This window comes from Parambassis ranga, chromosome 21 (assembly GCF_900634625.1).
Source record: "Parambassis ranga chromosome 21, fParRan2.1, whole genome shotgun sequence".
Taxonomy (NCBI): domain Eukaryota; kingdom Metazoa; phylum Chordata; class Actinopteri; family Ambassidae; genus Parambassis; species Parambassis ranga.
In genome coordinates, this window is record NC_041041.1 from 18,132,936 (window position 1) to 18,147,853 (window position 14,918).

Sequence of the window (14,918 nt, forward strand, 5' to 3'; positions counted from 1 at the left end):
GCAAGAGCAGAAGGGCAACAATCTTTCTTGTTACTATCACTACTCTCACTGCCAGAAGGTGGAGACAATGTCTTGTAAAAGGTGCAAAGATAAGTGCTTCTCTTCAAACAAATATGAGACACACAGGAGAAAAATTCAATCTCTAATGTTTAACCATGGCTTTATTAAAAAAAATCAATTAAAGTCTATGATCACAATATCTGGCCTTTACATGAAAACAACATGACAACGACAATATCATACATATCTAAAGACAAAAGGATGTCTCCAAGGTACACTTGTCATCTCAGCAAGAAGTGATGTATTTCACCTACATATAAAATGTATTACTGGCAACAAGGTCACATTTTTACGATTTTAAGCAATTTATCCTCCATTTACATGTGTCTGCTCAAAGCTAGTTATATTATTGGAATATCAACTGGCTTTAAATGAAAGAACAATAAACATTTTAACAGGAGGAAACGAGGACTACCACAGTGCACACTGGAATGATGCTACAGTCAATGGATAGTCTTGAATCCTACCTGTGCAATATTACAAAAAAAAAATACAAGAAAGCTAGCATACAGAGTCTGGAGTTCACTGAGGATCTGTGAAGGTGATGAGATCTGAGACAACAAAAGCAGCTGCTCATGTTAACATCTATGCATGTCTACATGACACAAATGTGAAACATTTTGACACCAAAACATTGTACTTACATCAATATAAAGTACCGGTTTTACAAAGTAAAAATCCAGTGTGGATATTTTGAAACAGTAAAATATTATGGCTGCACCTTTTCCTCTAAAACTGTCCACACTCATTTTCTAACTTAGCAGAATAGCCTTGACAAATGTATGGCTAATATACCCTGCACAGTATGCCCGTTCAACACACTCGGCCGCATATTTCTGTCAAGTTGGTCCGACGCTCCAACAACAGCATTAAAATGCACTTGTATTCTGCACCCTGTATCAGCTTCACAAAAACAAACCTGATCTCTGCTTTCATACATCTGCTAACACACCCCAACGCAGTCACTCTGTGCACTCAGCTATCTCTGTGCCGTCTACCAGCAGCGTGTGAATGATGCCGTCTCGTCTCTTTCCACTGCTCACGGCTTTCACACAACAGCTGTGGTCCAAGAGTGTGAAATGTGTCTCCGTGCCATCATCTACAAACTCCCCCTGAAAACGAAGAACAAATCAAGTTGTTGATAAAAACCATATTGTCTATGTGTATGTCTGCTGCTTTTGCATTATTTACTTCACAACACATCTGTAACATTTCTGGTGTGTTATGCTTACTGCTGTCTCGATCTTTTGTCCATTACACCACACATCCATGGTGTCTTTCTCTGAAAAAAAAGAAAAGAAAAGACAAAATAATAAAAATAAACTGTCCTGCTAAAATGAAAACTGTTTACATCAATATTAAAACAAATAACTACAAATAAGTCCTTAGAACAATCTGATAGAGATGCCCTATCACATCCTATCACATCCTATAACACATCAAGGTTTAAAAATAGCTTTATCTGAATATTTACCTTCTAAGGTTTATACACATTATTCCAGAGTATACAAAGTTAACACCAGTGGGTTGAAAACTTCAAATGAATGGCTTCATCTTTAATAACATCTTGCTTTTTAATAGCAATAAAAACTCAGTAGCCTCCCTTAAGCTGCAGAAACAAGAGCGATTGCCAGACTTTAGTGATTCCATGTTCACAAGTGTTTTCACCAGGTGTTCATTGAACAGATTAACAGCCGCAAACTTATAAGACACACCACACCACAATGTTGTATTTCCGCTGCTGAATGAATAAATTATAGGTGCAAACAATGTGCTGTGCAAGCTTCAGGCGCCCGATCAGCTGTGAGAAGTGCAATTATCAGAAGGATTAACTTGCCCAGATGACAGAGGTGGTTGAGGCTGGCGTAGAGAGCTTAAAGCAGTTTAAGAGCTTAGCTTCAGTCCTGGCATAATATTACAGGTTAACTCTGAGGAGGCAGACATCACGCTACGCTAAATATCAACTGAATATGGATCTTGATGAATTATATGACTCATTTAATCAATAAACTTGGACAACTTGTACAAGTAGGTGAATTATATAAAACAAAAAGGAGCTCACTCACCCAGGACAACTCTGCAGTCAACTCCATCCAGGTTTAGCACCCATGTGCTGGTGACCTTGGATCTGTTCTCCATATACTTCTTCAGGCTCTTCCCGTTGATCTCCAATGTGTACTCATAGGCAAAACCACTGACTGCATCAATGTTGATGGTTGCTTTAGTGTCTGACTTGCCCACAGTGAATGTCTCCTTCCCCACAAGTTTGAACATCCAGTCCCGTCTCAGTATTTCCTGCAGCACAGTGATAATAGGACAAACCTTGTAAAGACAACCTGTAGAGAAGGAGTTGACTTTTATTGGCTAGCGTTCGGAAAAACATACCTTTCCATCAATGTAGATGACCCTCTTTCCAGTGGTTGTGCCATGTTCAAACTCTATTCTGTGAACTCCATCACTCAGCGCCACCTCCCAAACGCCAGCGAGATCATTCGACATCATTACTTCTTCAGAACCAGCTGGAGACGAAGAATGAACAGACTACAGCTTTACTGAGCGAATCGAATGCATAGCTAATGGCTAATGTTTTCCTTACGTTAGCTAACGAGCTGGGCTAACAGCTAGCTAGTGATAAAGACGGGACGTCTGATTATACATTCCTGCATATGTTACGCGTTTTACAACAATAAACACTACTGTTTATGAGCAGCTTACAGATACAGCGTTAGCATTGATTGAACTCGTGATAAAAACATGGCTTAAGATAACACGGTAAGTTATCGGCGTTTCTTGCAACGTGACTTCCGGTGTCAATGATTGACTTTCAAAATAAAAGCAGGAAATATTCGCGCTAGCAAGGCAAATAATGCACATGTGTAGTTTCTAACACTTCTCCATAAGCGAATATACGAACATTAATATTATATTTGTCTACGTTGTTAGATTACGGTAATAGAATATTTATTAGCTACTTTACTGGCTACTATTATTTTGAAAAGAAAGCGGAAGCATCGGTGCGTCAGCCATGCTTGTGCAGTGCCACTGATAATCTTTTCAGTATCTCACTGCTAACGCTACCTTCTCTGTTACAGAGAGGAGATAACCTCAAGCGTTCATTAATAACATCCGTTATCCAACATCGGAATTTACCTTAATGGTCCTGAGAGAATCCCTCCAGCTCCCTGGTTAGGACACGCTTAGCAGGCCACTTTAACGCAGTTTGTTCAGAGGTAGTTAGCCACTGCAGACAGCCAACAGGCGAGCTGTGACTACGCTGTTGCTATGGTAACGTGATGTCAGCCTACCCTCAGGCTTGTCCCCGCCCACCCCGGTAAAAAAAAACTCACCACAGTTTATTCAGGATTCAGTGCAGTTTCTAAAATGTAATGATTTTAAGTTTGTACTATTTTCAACTAAATATAGGGGTTTCAATTATTTGCAAATAACTGTATCTTAACCTTTTTTGGTTATTATTTCTTTAGTTCATTATTACAATTAAATGACAAAATATCTTCTGCCATAAAGGCACGATGTAAGTACGTATTTGTTATGTTTAGTTGTTTTGGCTCTGTTGTGCAAAGCAGCAAACCTGTGCCACTTGTTGATCCCTTGTGACAGAATGGTATAGAAAAAGCTCCACCTCTTGGCAATAAGGCTTTTGCTGATAATTTTATCACTGGTCATAAAAATCATATTTATGTCATTTTTGTGGAATTATGTTGCATTTTAATCATTTAATTCAATTCAAATAATGATTATTTAATCTAATATTAACAACAATCCTATAATAATAGTAATAATAATAGTGAATATTATACTTTTAGTTTATTTTGTTGTCACATTTCCATTTTTATTTTTTATCATTTCACTATATATGTATTACTTTCATACTAATAATCCCATAATGTTCTAATGGCCTCTGTCCTTTTTCATTATTGCCATCCTGGATGAGCTGCACTACCTGAGCAACTTGTGTGGGTTGTAGACACTGCCTCATGCTCCCTCTAGGGCTGAGAGCACTGACAAAAGGCAAAAGTGATCAAGCATCAGGCAGAAAGGATGAGAGCAGAGAAATGGTCTGTGGTCAGCACCTGCAGAACCTCTCCTTTATAGGGCTGTCTTGATAACTGCCTCTCATTTCCACCTGTTGTCTGTTCCATTTGCACAACAGCAGCTGAAACTGATTCACAATCAGTGTTGATCCTAACTGGACAGGCTGATTTCACACAAGTGTGACTGACTTGGAGTTGCATTGTGTTCTTTAAGTGCTCCTCTTATTTTTTCAGCAGTGTATTTTATGACATAAAATGTGGTAAATATGGTTTATAATTGGCTAACCCTAACCCTAACCCTGCATAATGGGAGGAAGGGGTTCAGATAATGGATAGAATGTTTATAATCAGTAGTCAGGCTGAAGAAGCAGCAGCGCCCCCTGCTGCTGAAATAACTCACAGCACTGTAAATCTTCCATCCAAGCACTGAACAGGTTGATACAAGATCGGGTGTTTAAAAATAAAGAGATAAAAGCAAAATCAAAATACATTAGGTCAACCAACAAAAAGTAACCACAAAAAAATGAAATCACAACCCAAATGAAAATAGACATATATATATTTTTTAATTTTCTTATCTCAAACTCACACACATCCTCATGTGTGGCAGAGTGCCATGAGGCATTTGATTTGCCTCTTTCTCATTCTTCCCCCTCCACACTCCCAGTATTTTAGCCATATCCCCCGTGTCCTGGAAACCTTCATGTGTTCACCATGTTCTTCTCTGTCCCACACCTCATGGTTTGTGTCTTTTTTGTGTTCATTTTTGCTCCAGATGCCTCACAACAATATGATTTGACTTTTCCCACCACCAGATCAATGCTATCTTTATCCACCACTGTGATGTTTGTGTTGTGATGTGATGCAGAATCACCTACCTTTACTCCCTGGGTACCCTCATCACCACTGAACACTGCAGCCAGAGGCTCAGTGGCCAGCGTGTGAAGAGCAGGGCAGACAGTTGGCATCCCTGTCGGATGGACAATATAACAACAACAGTTTAGCTTTTCCTCTAGATACTAATTACAACCATGGATCCTACTCAAGTTTCATTCAGATGCCAGCAAAAGGTTGGTTCTGCTGCCAGGATTTTTAGCTGTGGCTGACTAACACAAATCTGTGTCTTTGTGTATGCCTTAGTGTAAAATAAATATGCTTTATTGTTATAGAGAAAACTACTTTTTGTATAAATGTAATTTCATTTTTGACTCACCAAGTTGCTTACCACTACAAGCTAAGCAGGTCTAAGGAGTATTAAGGAATTGAGTCTCTGAGCCCTCTGCCAGGCACACAGAGAATGTATTTATTTGGTTGGTAATCCCTAGAAGTGCCATTTTTTCCTTGTCTTTTTACGAAGTGAGTGTTTCGCAGGGTTTTCTCTGTAAAAAGGGACTACACTTCCTCTATGTATTTCCTTTTTTCTTTGTACTGGGTATATTTTTGAGTTCATCAAAGTCTCCTTTCTCTCTCTTGCCAGTTTTCAGAGAACTCACTTAGGTAAAGTGTGGCAAACATTACTCAAACATTACTCAGATGTACTCACCCACTCCAACTGTAGATGATGAAACCTACAGATGTTGTTGTATTTTTTGCTTTCTTGTAATTTTGTTCTTTTCTCATTATTTTCCTTTATTTGTATTTGTCATTTTCAAGTGAAATGTGTTTTTTGTTATTGTATGATTTTGGTGTTTATTTGCACCAAACCACAAACAATAACAGGAACATGGTCAACACACTCAGCATGAGACAGTATGCATGTCTCAACAATGTGTGACGGAAATGTTTTTTTTTAGTGTCAGCTTGGTTAAAAATAAGTCTTTCTGCCCATATGAAATGGACATAAAGTATTTTATCTGTCTTTAGTTTATATATATATATATATATACACTGCTTAACAAAATAAGGGAACACTAAAATAACACCTCCTAAATCTTAATGAATGAAATATTCCAGTTGAAAATCTTCATTCATTACATAGTGGAATATGTTGAGGACAAAATAACATAAACATGATCAATGCAAATCAAAATTATTAACCCATGGAGGTCTGGATTTGGAATCATACTCAAAATGAAAGTGGAAAATCCCATTACAGGCTGATCCAACTTGAGTGGAAGTTCCTCAAGACAGGTCAGAATGAGGCTCAGTAGTGTGTGTGGCCTCCACGCGCCTGTATGACCTCCCTACAATGCCTGGGCATGCTCCTGATGAGGCGGCAGACGTTGTCCTCAGGGATCTCCTCCCAGACATCAGTCAGCTCCTGGACAGTCTGTGGTGCAGCGTGGTGTTGGTGCATGGAACGAGCAGTCATATATGATGTTGTGTCAAACAAATGCAGATATGCATGAAAAGTGTTGGTAAGCCACATCATCCATCCATCCATCCATTATATGAACCCGCTTTGTCCTGCAGGGTCACGGGGGCTGGAGCCTATCCCAGCTATCTATGGGTGAGAGGCGGGGTACACCCTGCACAGGTCACCAGTCCATCACAGGGAAACACAAACAACTATTCACACTCACACCTACAGGCAATTGACCTAACAAGCAGGTCTTTAGAATGGGGGAAGGAAGCCGGAGTACCCGGAGAAAACCCACGCAGGCACAGGGAGAACGTGCACTCCTGGCTGTTAGTAGAGTAAAATGTGTAGGTGTGCTCTGCTGCAAATGAAGAAAAAAACACTCCATATGCTCTCATAAGCAGAGAAGTCAGCACAAGAGGTGCACATGGAAATACAAGTTGTAGGACGCTCTTCAACTATAATGCAGCAAGAATTAATTTGATAAAAAGCATGTAACCATAAACCTTCATGAGTTAGTCTTTTGTTTTGCAACCACAGCAGCTGCACAATTTCTTGTACAGACTCATTCTCTTTTACATCAGTCACATAACCACACACATCTGTCGATGCTAGTGCACAAACATCACAGTCCCATGTACATACACAAACAAGGCTTTGATCAGTGTACACACAGATATACACAAAAATATATTTTATTTTTTTGTTTAACGCGGTAACAAAGCAGTGGAAAATATTAGCACTGATTACAAAGTACATTATTACTGTGCACTTCCTTCCACCATCAGGTGCTACACAGTTGTTGCTAAGTAAAAACCCATTCATCAAAGAGTCAGGCTGTACTTTGTTTTTCAAAGCATCTCACCACTTCTTCCTGTTTGAAAGATTAAGATGTCTGATTGTGAGAAAACTGTTTTTACAACTGTCTGATAGAAGCTAAATAAAACTGAGTAGCAATTGCAATGTAGATTAAAAAAAACACAAGGATGATATACAGTAATAAAGAAAGTTAATTGTATTTTTTTTTCATAAAGACACACAAGCTTTGGAAAATGTACAATGGAAATCTTGGTAAATGTGGGTGGAGCTTTTCTCCTATGTGCATCAGTAGCATGTCAGGTGCTTTATCTTTGAGATTGCAGTTTTTGTGCAATCGATTATCAGACGACCTGCACGAGTTTCACTTGATGCAGGAAAAGATGTTAACCTTTAATTGTGAACTCTTGCTAATAGTCAGTCTCTCATTTCTAACATCATTTAAAGGACTGTTTGGAAAGTTCACTTTTTCACATAAAGTCTTGAACAAGAAAAGTGTGTTAAAACCAAATCATCTCTCTTCTAACATGTGATAACAATTGGTGGATTTTGTTACTATTGAACTAGGCAGTCTGAAACTAAATTGTATTTTTTTTTTTGCCACACAAACTTTTGAAAACAACGTTTTTGTTGTTGTTCTTTGTTAATCAATGTCATGTCTCACATGGACATGGAGGTGTTTCTGGACCTGAAGCTCCCCACGCTGCTGGCAGAGGTCTTCCTGTAGGCCATCTGGAGCCTCTGGCTGATGAGGCCATGTTGGAAAAGAGCTGAGAGCAGCTGGTTACGGAACTTCTCCCCAATGAAGGCGTACAGCACCGGATTCACCGCGCAGTGCAGGAAGGCTATGACTCGGGTTACATTGCGTGTCACTTCCACACTATACTGAGTCTCACACACCTCCACTTTAAGTGACCCTCCGCGTATGAGGGTGTCAATCAGCACGATGACGTTATACGGCAGCCAGCACAGAATGAACGCTGACACCACAGCCAGGATGACGCGCATGGCCTTGTGCTTGTGTTGATTGCGCGTGTGAAACAGCGTCACCAAAGTCCAGCCGTAGCAGACCACCATCACCAGCAGAGGCAGGAAGAAGCCCATGGTGTGGCGCAGAACGCGCAGACTGACCCTCCACTTGTCGACGCTCTCACCGGTTAGATTTTCATAGCAAATGAACCGCTGCAGTTCATCAGCGTACATGCTCTCTCGCTTGATCACCACAGGTAAGGACAGCAGTCCGGCCGTCAGCCACACCACGCCGCAGATCCCCTTCACCAACAGGTGGTGTGACGAAAGCGCGCGCGTAGCTCTCACAATGGCAAAGTAGCGGTCCACGCTGATGCACGCCAGCAGGAAGACACCGCTGTACACCGACACCTCCTGGAAACCCGACAGCAGTTTGCAGGAGAAGTTGCCGAAGCTCCAACCGAAATGGACATCGACTGCCCAGAACGGCAGGGTGAGGCAGAAGAGCAGGTCTGCTATCGCCAGGTGCATCAAATACACATCTGTGCTGGCTCTACCTCTTTTCATAGAGGCCACCACGAAGACCACTACACTGTTGCCTATGATGCCGAAAACAAACACGATGATGTAGATGACCATCAGGCCCAAGCTGTTAAATTTAGGCAACGTCACACTGCAGGGATTCCCCTCATTCCAATTTTCCCATTTAAAATTCAGCATGGTGTAGTTCACATCATCATAGTCATCTGTGGTATATGCCTGAATAAAAAGAAAATCAAACAATTTGTTAGAACATAATGGCAGAGTTCAGCTTCCATTGTAATCAGTATGATATTGTTATGTAATATTATTAACTGTATATAGACTGTATATGAAGATGGATGATGTGACAGCGTGTCCCCTGGTGCTGGCTGCACTATAGATCAGCTGATGTTTAGTGCAGTATTGTGGATTTTAACATTTTTTTCTGTATATTTGTATTTAATTAGTTACAAACAACCTGCTTTGCTACTGCAAAAGGTTGCCTGCTATGTTGCTCATAGGTTTTGTGAAAAATAAAAGGAACTGAAACTCAGTGTCGGAGGCTTCTGTGGTCACTAACTTGACAGCACCCAAGTCTGATTAACCCTATAAGATTTAAAGAAGTGTGTAAAAGTGAAAATGTACCACCATGCAGCTTACATGAAAGATCAACACCTTTTGTACCATGCTTTAAAAAATTGTGTATTTCTGCTGTGATGGATGTGTTTGAAGGTTCATGGGGATGTACTGACACTAGGCCACTGTAGGAACTGCATTTTTATTTGCCCTTTACACTAGCTTCATTCTTTAGCCTCAAAGTTGCTTCATTGATTGTGAAGAAATTTTGTCATCTCATTCACAAGAAAGGAACTTCAACCCGAGGAGCATTCAAGTAATTCAGTGACACCATCTGGAATGAAACCTACAAGCTTCTTTGTAAATGTGAAAATTTAAGACAATTGGGGAACATATCCATTCATGATGGATAATTTAACAACAACTAGACATTAGTTCAGCTTCAAAAAACATGCAGCCTTACTGGTTTCAGTCTACCAGTGTCACTAAAATCTAGAAATATACACCACATGAAGTCTTGCTATTGTCTAATATAAAAAAGAAAAATCCAATCACTAATCAATATACTGTGCAGCAATAACACATCCCTATCAAACACAGCTCCATTTGTTTCTTTTTCAAATAAAGAACAAAGCAGAATATTCTTACCTTTGTCTCTTCTTCTTCTGCATGATTGATTTGCACCAAAAACATCAAAAGACAAACAAGGAAAAGCTGAAGCTTCATTCTCCCTCGCTAGATGGTAAAAAGGCAGCTCAACAATAAAGCTGTTGTTGTCAAGCACTGTTGACTTAGTTGAAGGTGTTGTAATGTGTGTGTGTGTGTGTTTGTGCATATTAGTACTGCTCTCAGAATTACTGAAGGGAAGTTGGCAAACCAGATAGACAGATATTATCAGTTTTAGGCGGTCTAAGATCTGACACTAGGTCTACAGGTGGATTTTAACTGCGACAACAAGTGACACTTTCACAGCTGTATTGTATAGTGATTTGATATAACAGCAGTGTTTTGATTTGCTGTGAAAGAATAACAATTATTGGACACGTGGAAAATTAAATTCAAAATTCCTATTCCTATTCAAAGGTTAGTACCCCTACTCCAACCTCAAACAAACAACATGTATAGCTTGAATTAATGGCTTCCTGTGTCTTTTATCAGACTCTCACATTGTTTTGGATGCATGCAGGTTTTTGGGCATTCACTCATGCACAGCCCTCTTAAAGTCCAGCCACAGCATTTCAGGTTTTTTTCCATCAAGCTTTAACTGTCAGACAGATGGCCTCACAGTTGTCTCTCGAATACTCTGGTTCTACAGACGAGTTCATGGTCGATTCACATACCTCACCCTTTCACTGCCATGCTTGACTCATACCCACTGAATGTGGTGTTTTTGTGAGATATGGCCGTGACCACTCAAGTAAACAAAAAAAAAAAACACCCACTCTGGTCTCATCTGTCTTTAGGAGTTTGTTTCACACGTGTTGTGGTTTGTTTAGATGCAGTTTTGTTAACCTCAAACTTCTTGTGCCTTAGAGAGAGAATCATCTGGCAACCCTTGTATTTCTCTCAGCATTGAATGATCTGAGGGTTAACACACCTGAACGCTCCAGAACAGAAATTTAAAAAAATAAGGTTCTGTCTTTTGAATATGAACACATGTAAATCACTTACATGATCAGAGCACATAGCTCAGTTGCTTTACTCTTACAGCAATAATGAAACAGCTGTAATGAGAGTAGAACACGATCTCCAGAAGAAATAGTTTTATTGTTGCCATACACAGTGTTGTCTTTAAAGGTAAGGGTGTGAAACCTTTTAACCATTCAGACATACCTATTTTCTGCCCAGAGGGACAATTTGTATTTAATAAACAGATTATGACAATCTACATAGAAGTAGATCTGCTGAAAGTGTTTTAATTGGTATAATTTAGAGTTAGTCCACTAGGGGGCAGCAGCACTCTGTGATCTGTTGGTTCAGTAGTGTAGTGTTGTGGGACATTCTGGATCTGAAAGAAAAACACAGTCCTTAAGAGTGTGCATTACATTTCGCAACACATTGCGTCGTCCCCCTGAGTCGGGGGGTGGGGGGGTGCCCTTGTATTCTGTTTTCCTGGGTTATGAAGGGAGCTGGGTGTTGATTTCATCACAGTTTTTTGGGTAGATGCTTTAGACAGGCTTCAGGAGGTTATGGTATGTTAGGATCTAATGTTGACTTCGTCTACACCTCAGCAGTGGCTGTTGCTGTAGCCTGCATTTGACTCCCCAACTGGATGATTGTGCAACACGTGTTCTAAAGCAGAGGCCGCGTGTCTTGTTTTCAAGGTATTCCTTTTGGAAAAATGACTTTTAGTTCAACCTCAACTGGCTTCACATTAACACAAACACTGATGCAGAATTAATGTTATTGAGGCAGTGAAGCAACATCAAACCATGCGTGACTGCTGGTAAGACGTTGACATTCAGGTACAGATCCTCTGATGAAAATACTGGCTTATTGCATCAGTTTGATGTTTGTCCAAAGAGTCATTCATTAATAGGCACTGTTTTTGAAGAATGATTAAGTATTCAAATTGCATAAACAAATCAATATGATCTACATTATCTCCATCAAAAAATGTAAACAACAAGAGCTTCACACACTACTCGGCAGCACAAGGTCTCAGTAACCGGCCAGACCAATGCTAACTGCCATGATTTTTATAGCTTTCTCCAGAGAATCCTGATCTGTAGATATAAAAACCAATGACACAAGACACTCGTAGTCATGATTCAACCACTTCATGCCATCTTTGGTTCAAGAAAAGACACTGCACTACTTAACATAACAAAAACATATCTCAATATAAATGTTTCAATTATAACTTTAGTTATTTAAGGGATTGCGCTCTACAATACATGTTTACAATGCAACGACATCCAGTAAATATATACAACGATATGGGAAAGCACAAAGGTATTGAAGATAACAAGCCCCAGATCCAGAAAAACAGCAAATACAAAACACATGTGAGCATAAAACTGCTGCTGGCCGTTCTCATTTTGCAGTATACTAAATTTGGATTTGCATACTCAAGGAGCATGAACTGGCAAGTGTATCTCAGAAGGCCAGACTCTCAGGGACTGGGGAAATGTTTTGAAAATGTGCAGCAGCAGTAGTTTTAACACTAGCAGCTGTGTGCTGGTGATTACGCTTCAATATGCAAAAACAAACAGAGCGCAGGTGCATGTTATCTGTTTTGATAGGAGGTGCTAGCCTGATAGCTTATCCAGCTCCCATATAAGGTCTTATTGCAGGCTTTGCTATTTTAATACCTCAATCTAACTCTACATCCACAGAAGGAAATGTAGCGCGCAGAGCGGCCTGCCTGTTTGACCTGCCTGGGATTGTGGTTCACCCGAGACAAACCCTTCCCCATCTACTCATCCTGCTTTGTTAGTTTTTGTCTGTTTGATGGCTTTGGAGATTAGGTTAGGACACATCACTGAAAGGCCATCTCTGTTTGAATGGGAGTTTAGTTGAATAAGAAAACAGTAGCATGTGTACACACTGTCTTATTAGTAAAGCTCTTTATTGTTGTGACAAGGACAGCTCCCTTTAGACCTGTGCCACAGTCGATTAGGTCCTTTAATAACTAACCAAAACATTGTTTCCTTGCCTTAGTTCCATTTTTTTTCTGAATTTGAAACTAAAGGGTCATTTTTTTTCTTAGACATTTCTTAATAGTGTATATTTTCAGGGCACATTTACAAGCATAAGTACTTGGAGGTATAAATCCTCTGACTCAGCCCTTTCGTTAATGCAGGCTGTGTCACATACTTCCTCCATTTATTTTATTAAACAGGAAGTAAAAAAAGAAATGAAGAGAGAGTGAGATTAGTGAAAGTGTATGTCTGCTGTAGGTCCCCCCCCCACTAATATAATCAGTTTACACTACCTGTTTCATAGTTTTGTTGTATACTGTAAGGAAGTACGCCAGATGGCCAGATGGAAGCAGGAATTCATTATAGTAGTGGTAGTTCTATAAACCAGTAAGTTTTATATTTCAGTACATAAGGTACATTTACACTCCAGCGGCTGTAGAGCACATGGTGAAAGCTGGAGGTCAGAGCACTAATGACTAATGTCAGTCACATAACATTGACCCTGAACATTGAATGTAGTTTGTTTTCTTTTTTCATGTTATCAGCATGAATTTCATACTAACTGTTGCATTGTGTCAGAGACAAAAATCATTTTGATGACGGTCAGGATGACAACCTACAACCTTCCCCTATTTTTCAACACTTAGCTTTCACTATATGTATTGCAAGGCCAGCAACAACCCCAAAAGTGAGCATGGAAGTGACATTTGCAACAGCTATAAAGCACTTCGATGCAAAAAGTGACCACCTCCCCTTCTTCTTCCTGACCTTCACAAGTTTATACATTGGAAAGAAAAATGTGTGACTTCATATAATGGATGAAACTGTGTATTTGCGTATGTTTTCAGACAAATGCTCCTGATGGCTTGTGCCATAGATTTTTTTCATGTATTGGTTATGGATCTTGGCCTCTCCTTAGTGTGGCCCCCACATCCTCATCCACCTCCTTTAGTGATAACCTTTTTATAAGCAGATGTCTGTAGAAGGCTGAGGTTCAATTTCTTAGACCATTTTCTGGCTGCTTTTAAAAACCAACAGCACCCATACTTTGTAGTCATATTTTTAAGTTGTTTTTTTTTTACTTTTTGATAGCCTGTCTGTTCCTCCTTAGACTCTACAGTTGCTCCAGATTATGATCACTGAGAGACTGTTATAATATATAAATGCACAGTGACCTTGTATGATCTTTGTAAAGAATCCAAATCCTTTTTTTTACCGAATGGAAGGTGTGTCTATTGACCTTCACACAGGCAGCCGGAGGCTTAGGTTGGATCTGCAAGTTTATATTACACTCAGCATGATTCATAAAAACTTGAACCGCAGCATATCTGTTCCAAAAGCATGTTTCAATCAAGGCCAACCACTGTGCCATTTAGGGAACTTTCAAGCATCCAAGCGGAGTCGAAAATAACCTGCGTGTTGGCTCACAGAGCGTAAAGAAGGAAGGAAAATGCTGCACCACCACACACTGGTGGTGTTTTTTTTTACCCTGAAACAGTGGGGGATCTGTGTGTTTCAGTGAGCTGAGCAAAGATCATGGTGTCTGGATTTCTTAAAATGTGGCTTTTTCTGCCAAAACAGGAACTCCTCCCTTCAGAGATGTTGGCAGCCACTTATGCAGTAAATTTATATTTCTTTTCACAACAGAAGTATCGGTAGTTCGTTTAAATTGTATTTTTTCTGGCATTATGAGATCAAGTGGACAAATCTGACCTAAACTTAAAGTTGTTGACAGCAAACAAGGTGGATGGTCTTTATATGTTTAATAGTTCATACATATAGTTTGTAAAAAAATGAGTCTGTGATGTGTTTAATGCTGTAAGGTCATCATGGGTTCTCTGGTTTCTAAGCTGGTATCAGGTTTACAAAACAATGGCAAAATTCCTCTCCCTTCTGCAGGTACACCTGAAGTATCAGGTGTTTGAAGAAAAAAAACAGCTGTGCCTCCCATGTGCTTCCTGCCACACTATGGAGGGGGGA

At 39.8% G+C, this 14,918-nt stretch overlaps 2 protein-coding genes across 2 annotated transcripts; both read right to left on the reverse strand.

Annotated features, from left to right (window-relative positions):
- Nucleotides 1–207: 207 nt before the first annotated feature.
- On the reverse strand, nucleotides 208–3,331 carry faima (Fas apoptotic inhibitory molecule a). Its single transcript, XM_028393815.1, has 5 exons — nucleotides 3,211–3,331; nucleotides 2,446–2,579; nucleotides 2,127–2,355; nucleotides 1,293–1,342; nucleotides 208–1,172 (listed from the first exon to the last, which is right to left on the reverse strand). The coding sequence occupies exons 2-5, from the start codon at nucleotides 2,560–2,562 to the stop codon at nucleotides 1,023–1,025; spliced, it is 546 nt and encodes a 181-aa protein (XP_028249616.1). The 5' UTR covers nucleotides 2,563–2,579; nucleotides 3,211–3,331; the 3' UTR covers nucleotides 208–1,022.
- A 3,757-nt stretch (nucleotides 3,332–7,088) lies between these two features.
- On the reverse strand, nucleotides 7,089–10,101 carry cxcr2 (chemokine (C-X-C motif) receptor 2). Its single transcript, XM_028393595.1, has 2 exons — nucleotides 9,943–10,101; nucleotides 7,089–8,955 (listed from the first exon to the last, which is right to left on the reverse strand). Exons 1-2 carry the CDS (start codon nucleotides 10,018–10,020, stop codon nucleotides 7,888–7,890), a joined length of 1,146 nt encoding a protein of 381 aa, XP_028249396.1. The 5' UTR covers nucleotides 10,021–10,101; the 3' UTR covers nucleotides 7,089–7,887.
- Nucleotides 10,102–14,918: the final 4,817 nt, after the last annotated feature.

Excerpts from the sequence above, each read along its gene's own strand:
- cxcr2 (XM_028393595.1), bottom strand. The coding sequence starts at position 10,020 with ATGAAGCTTCAGCTTTTCCTTGTTTGTCTTTTGATGTTTTTGGTGCAA. Across the intron at positions 8,956-9,942 it reads CAGAAGAAGAAGAGACAAAG|GCATATACCACAGATGACTA; the intron begins GTAAGAATATTC and ends CTTTTTATTCAG.
- faima (XM_028393815.1), bottom strand. The coding sequence starts at position 2,562 with ATGATGTCGAATGATCTCGCTGGCGTTTGGGAGGTGGCGCTGAGTGAT. Across the intron at positions 2,356-2,445 it reads TCATCTACATTGATGGAAAG|GAAATACTGAGACGGGACTG; the intron begins GTATGTTTTTCC and ends ACTGTGCTGCAG. Across the intron at positions 1,343-2,126 it reads TGACTGCAGAGTTGTCCTGG|AGAAAGACACCATGGATGTG; the intron begins GTGAGTGAGCTC and ends CTTTTTTTTCAG.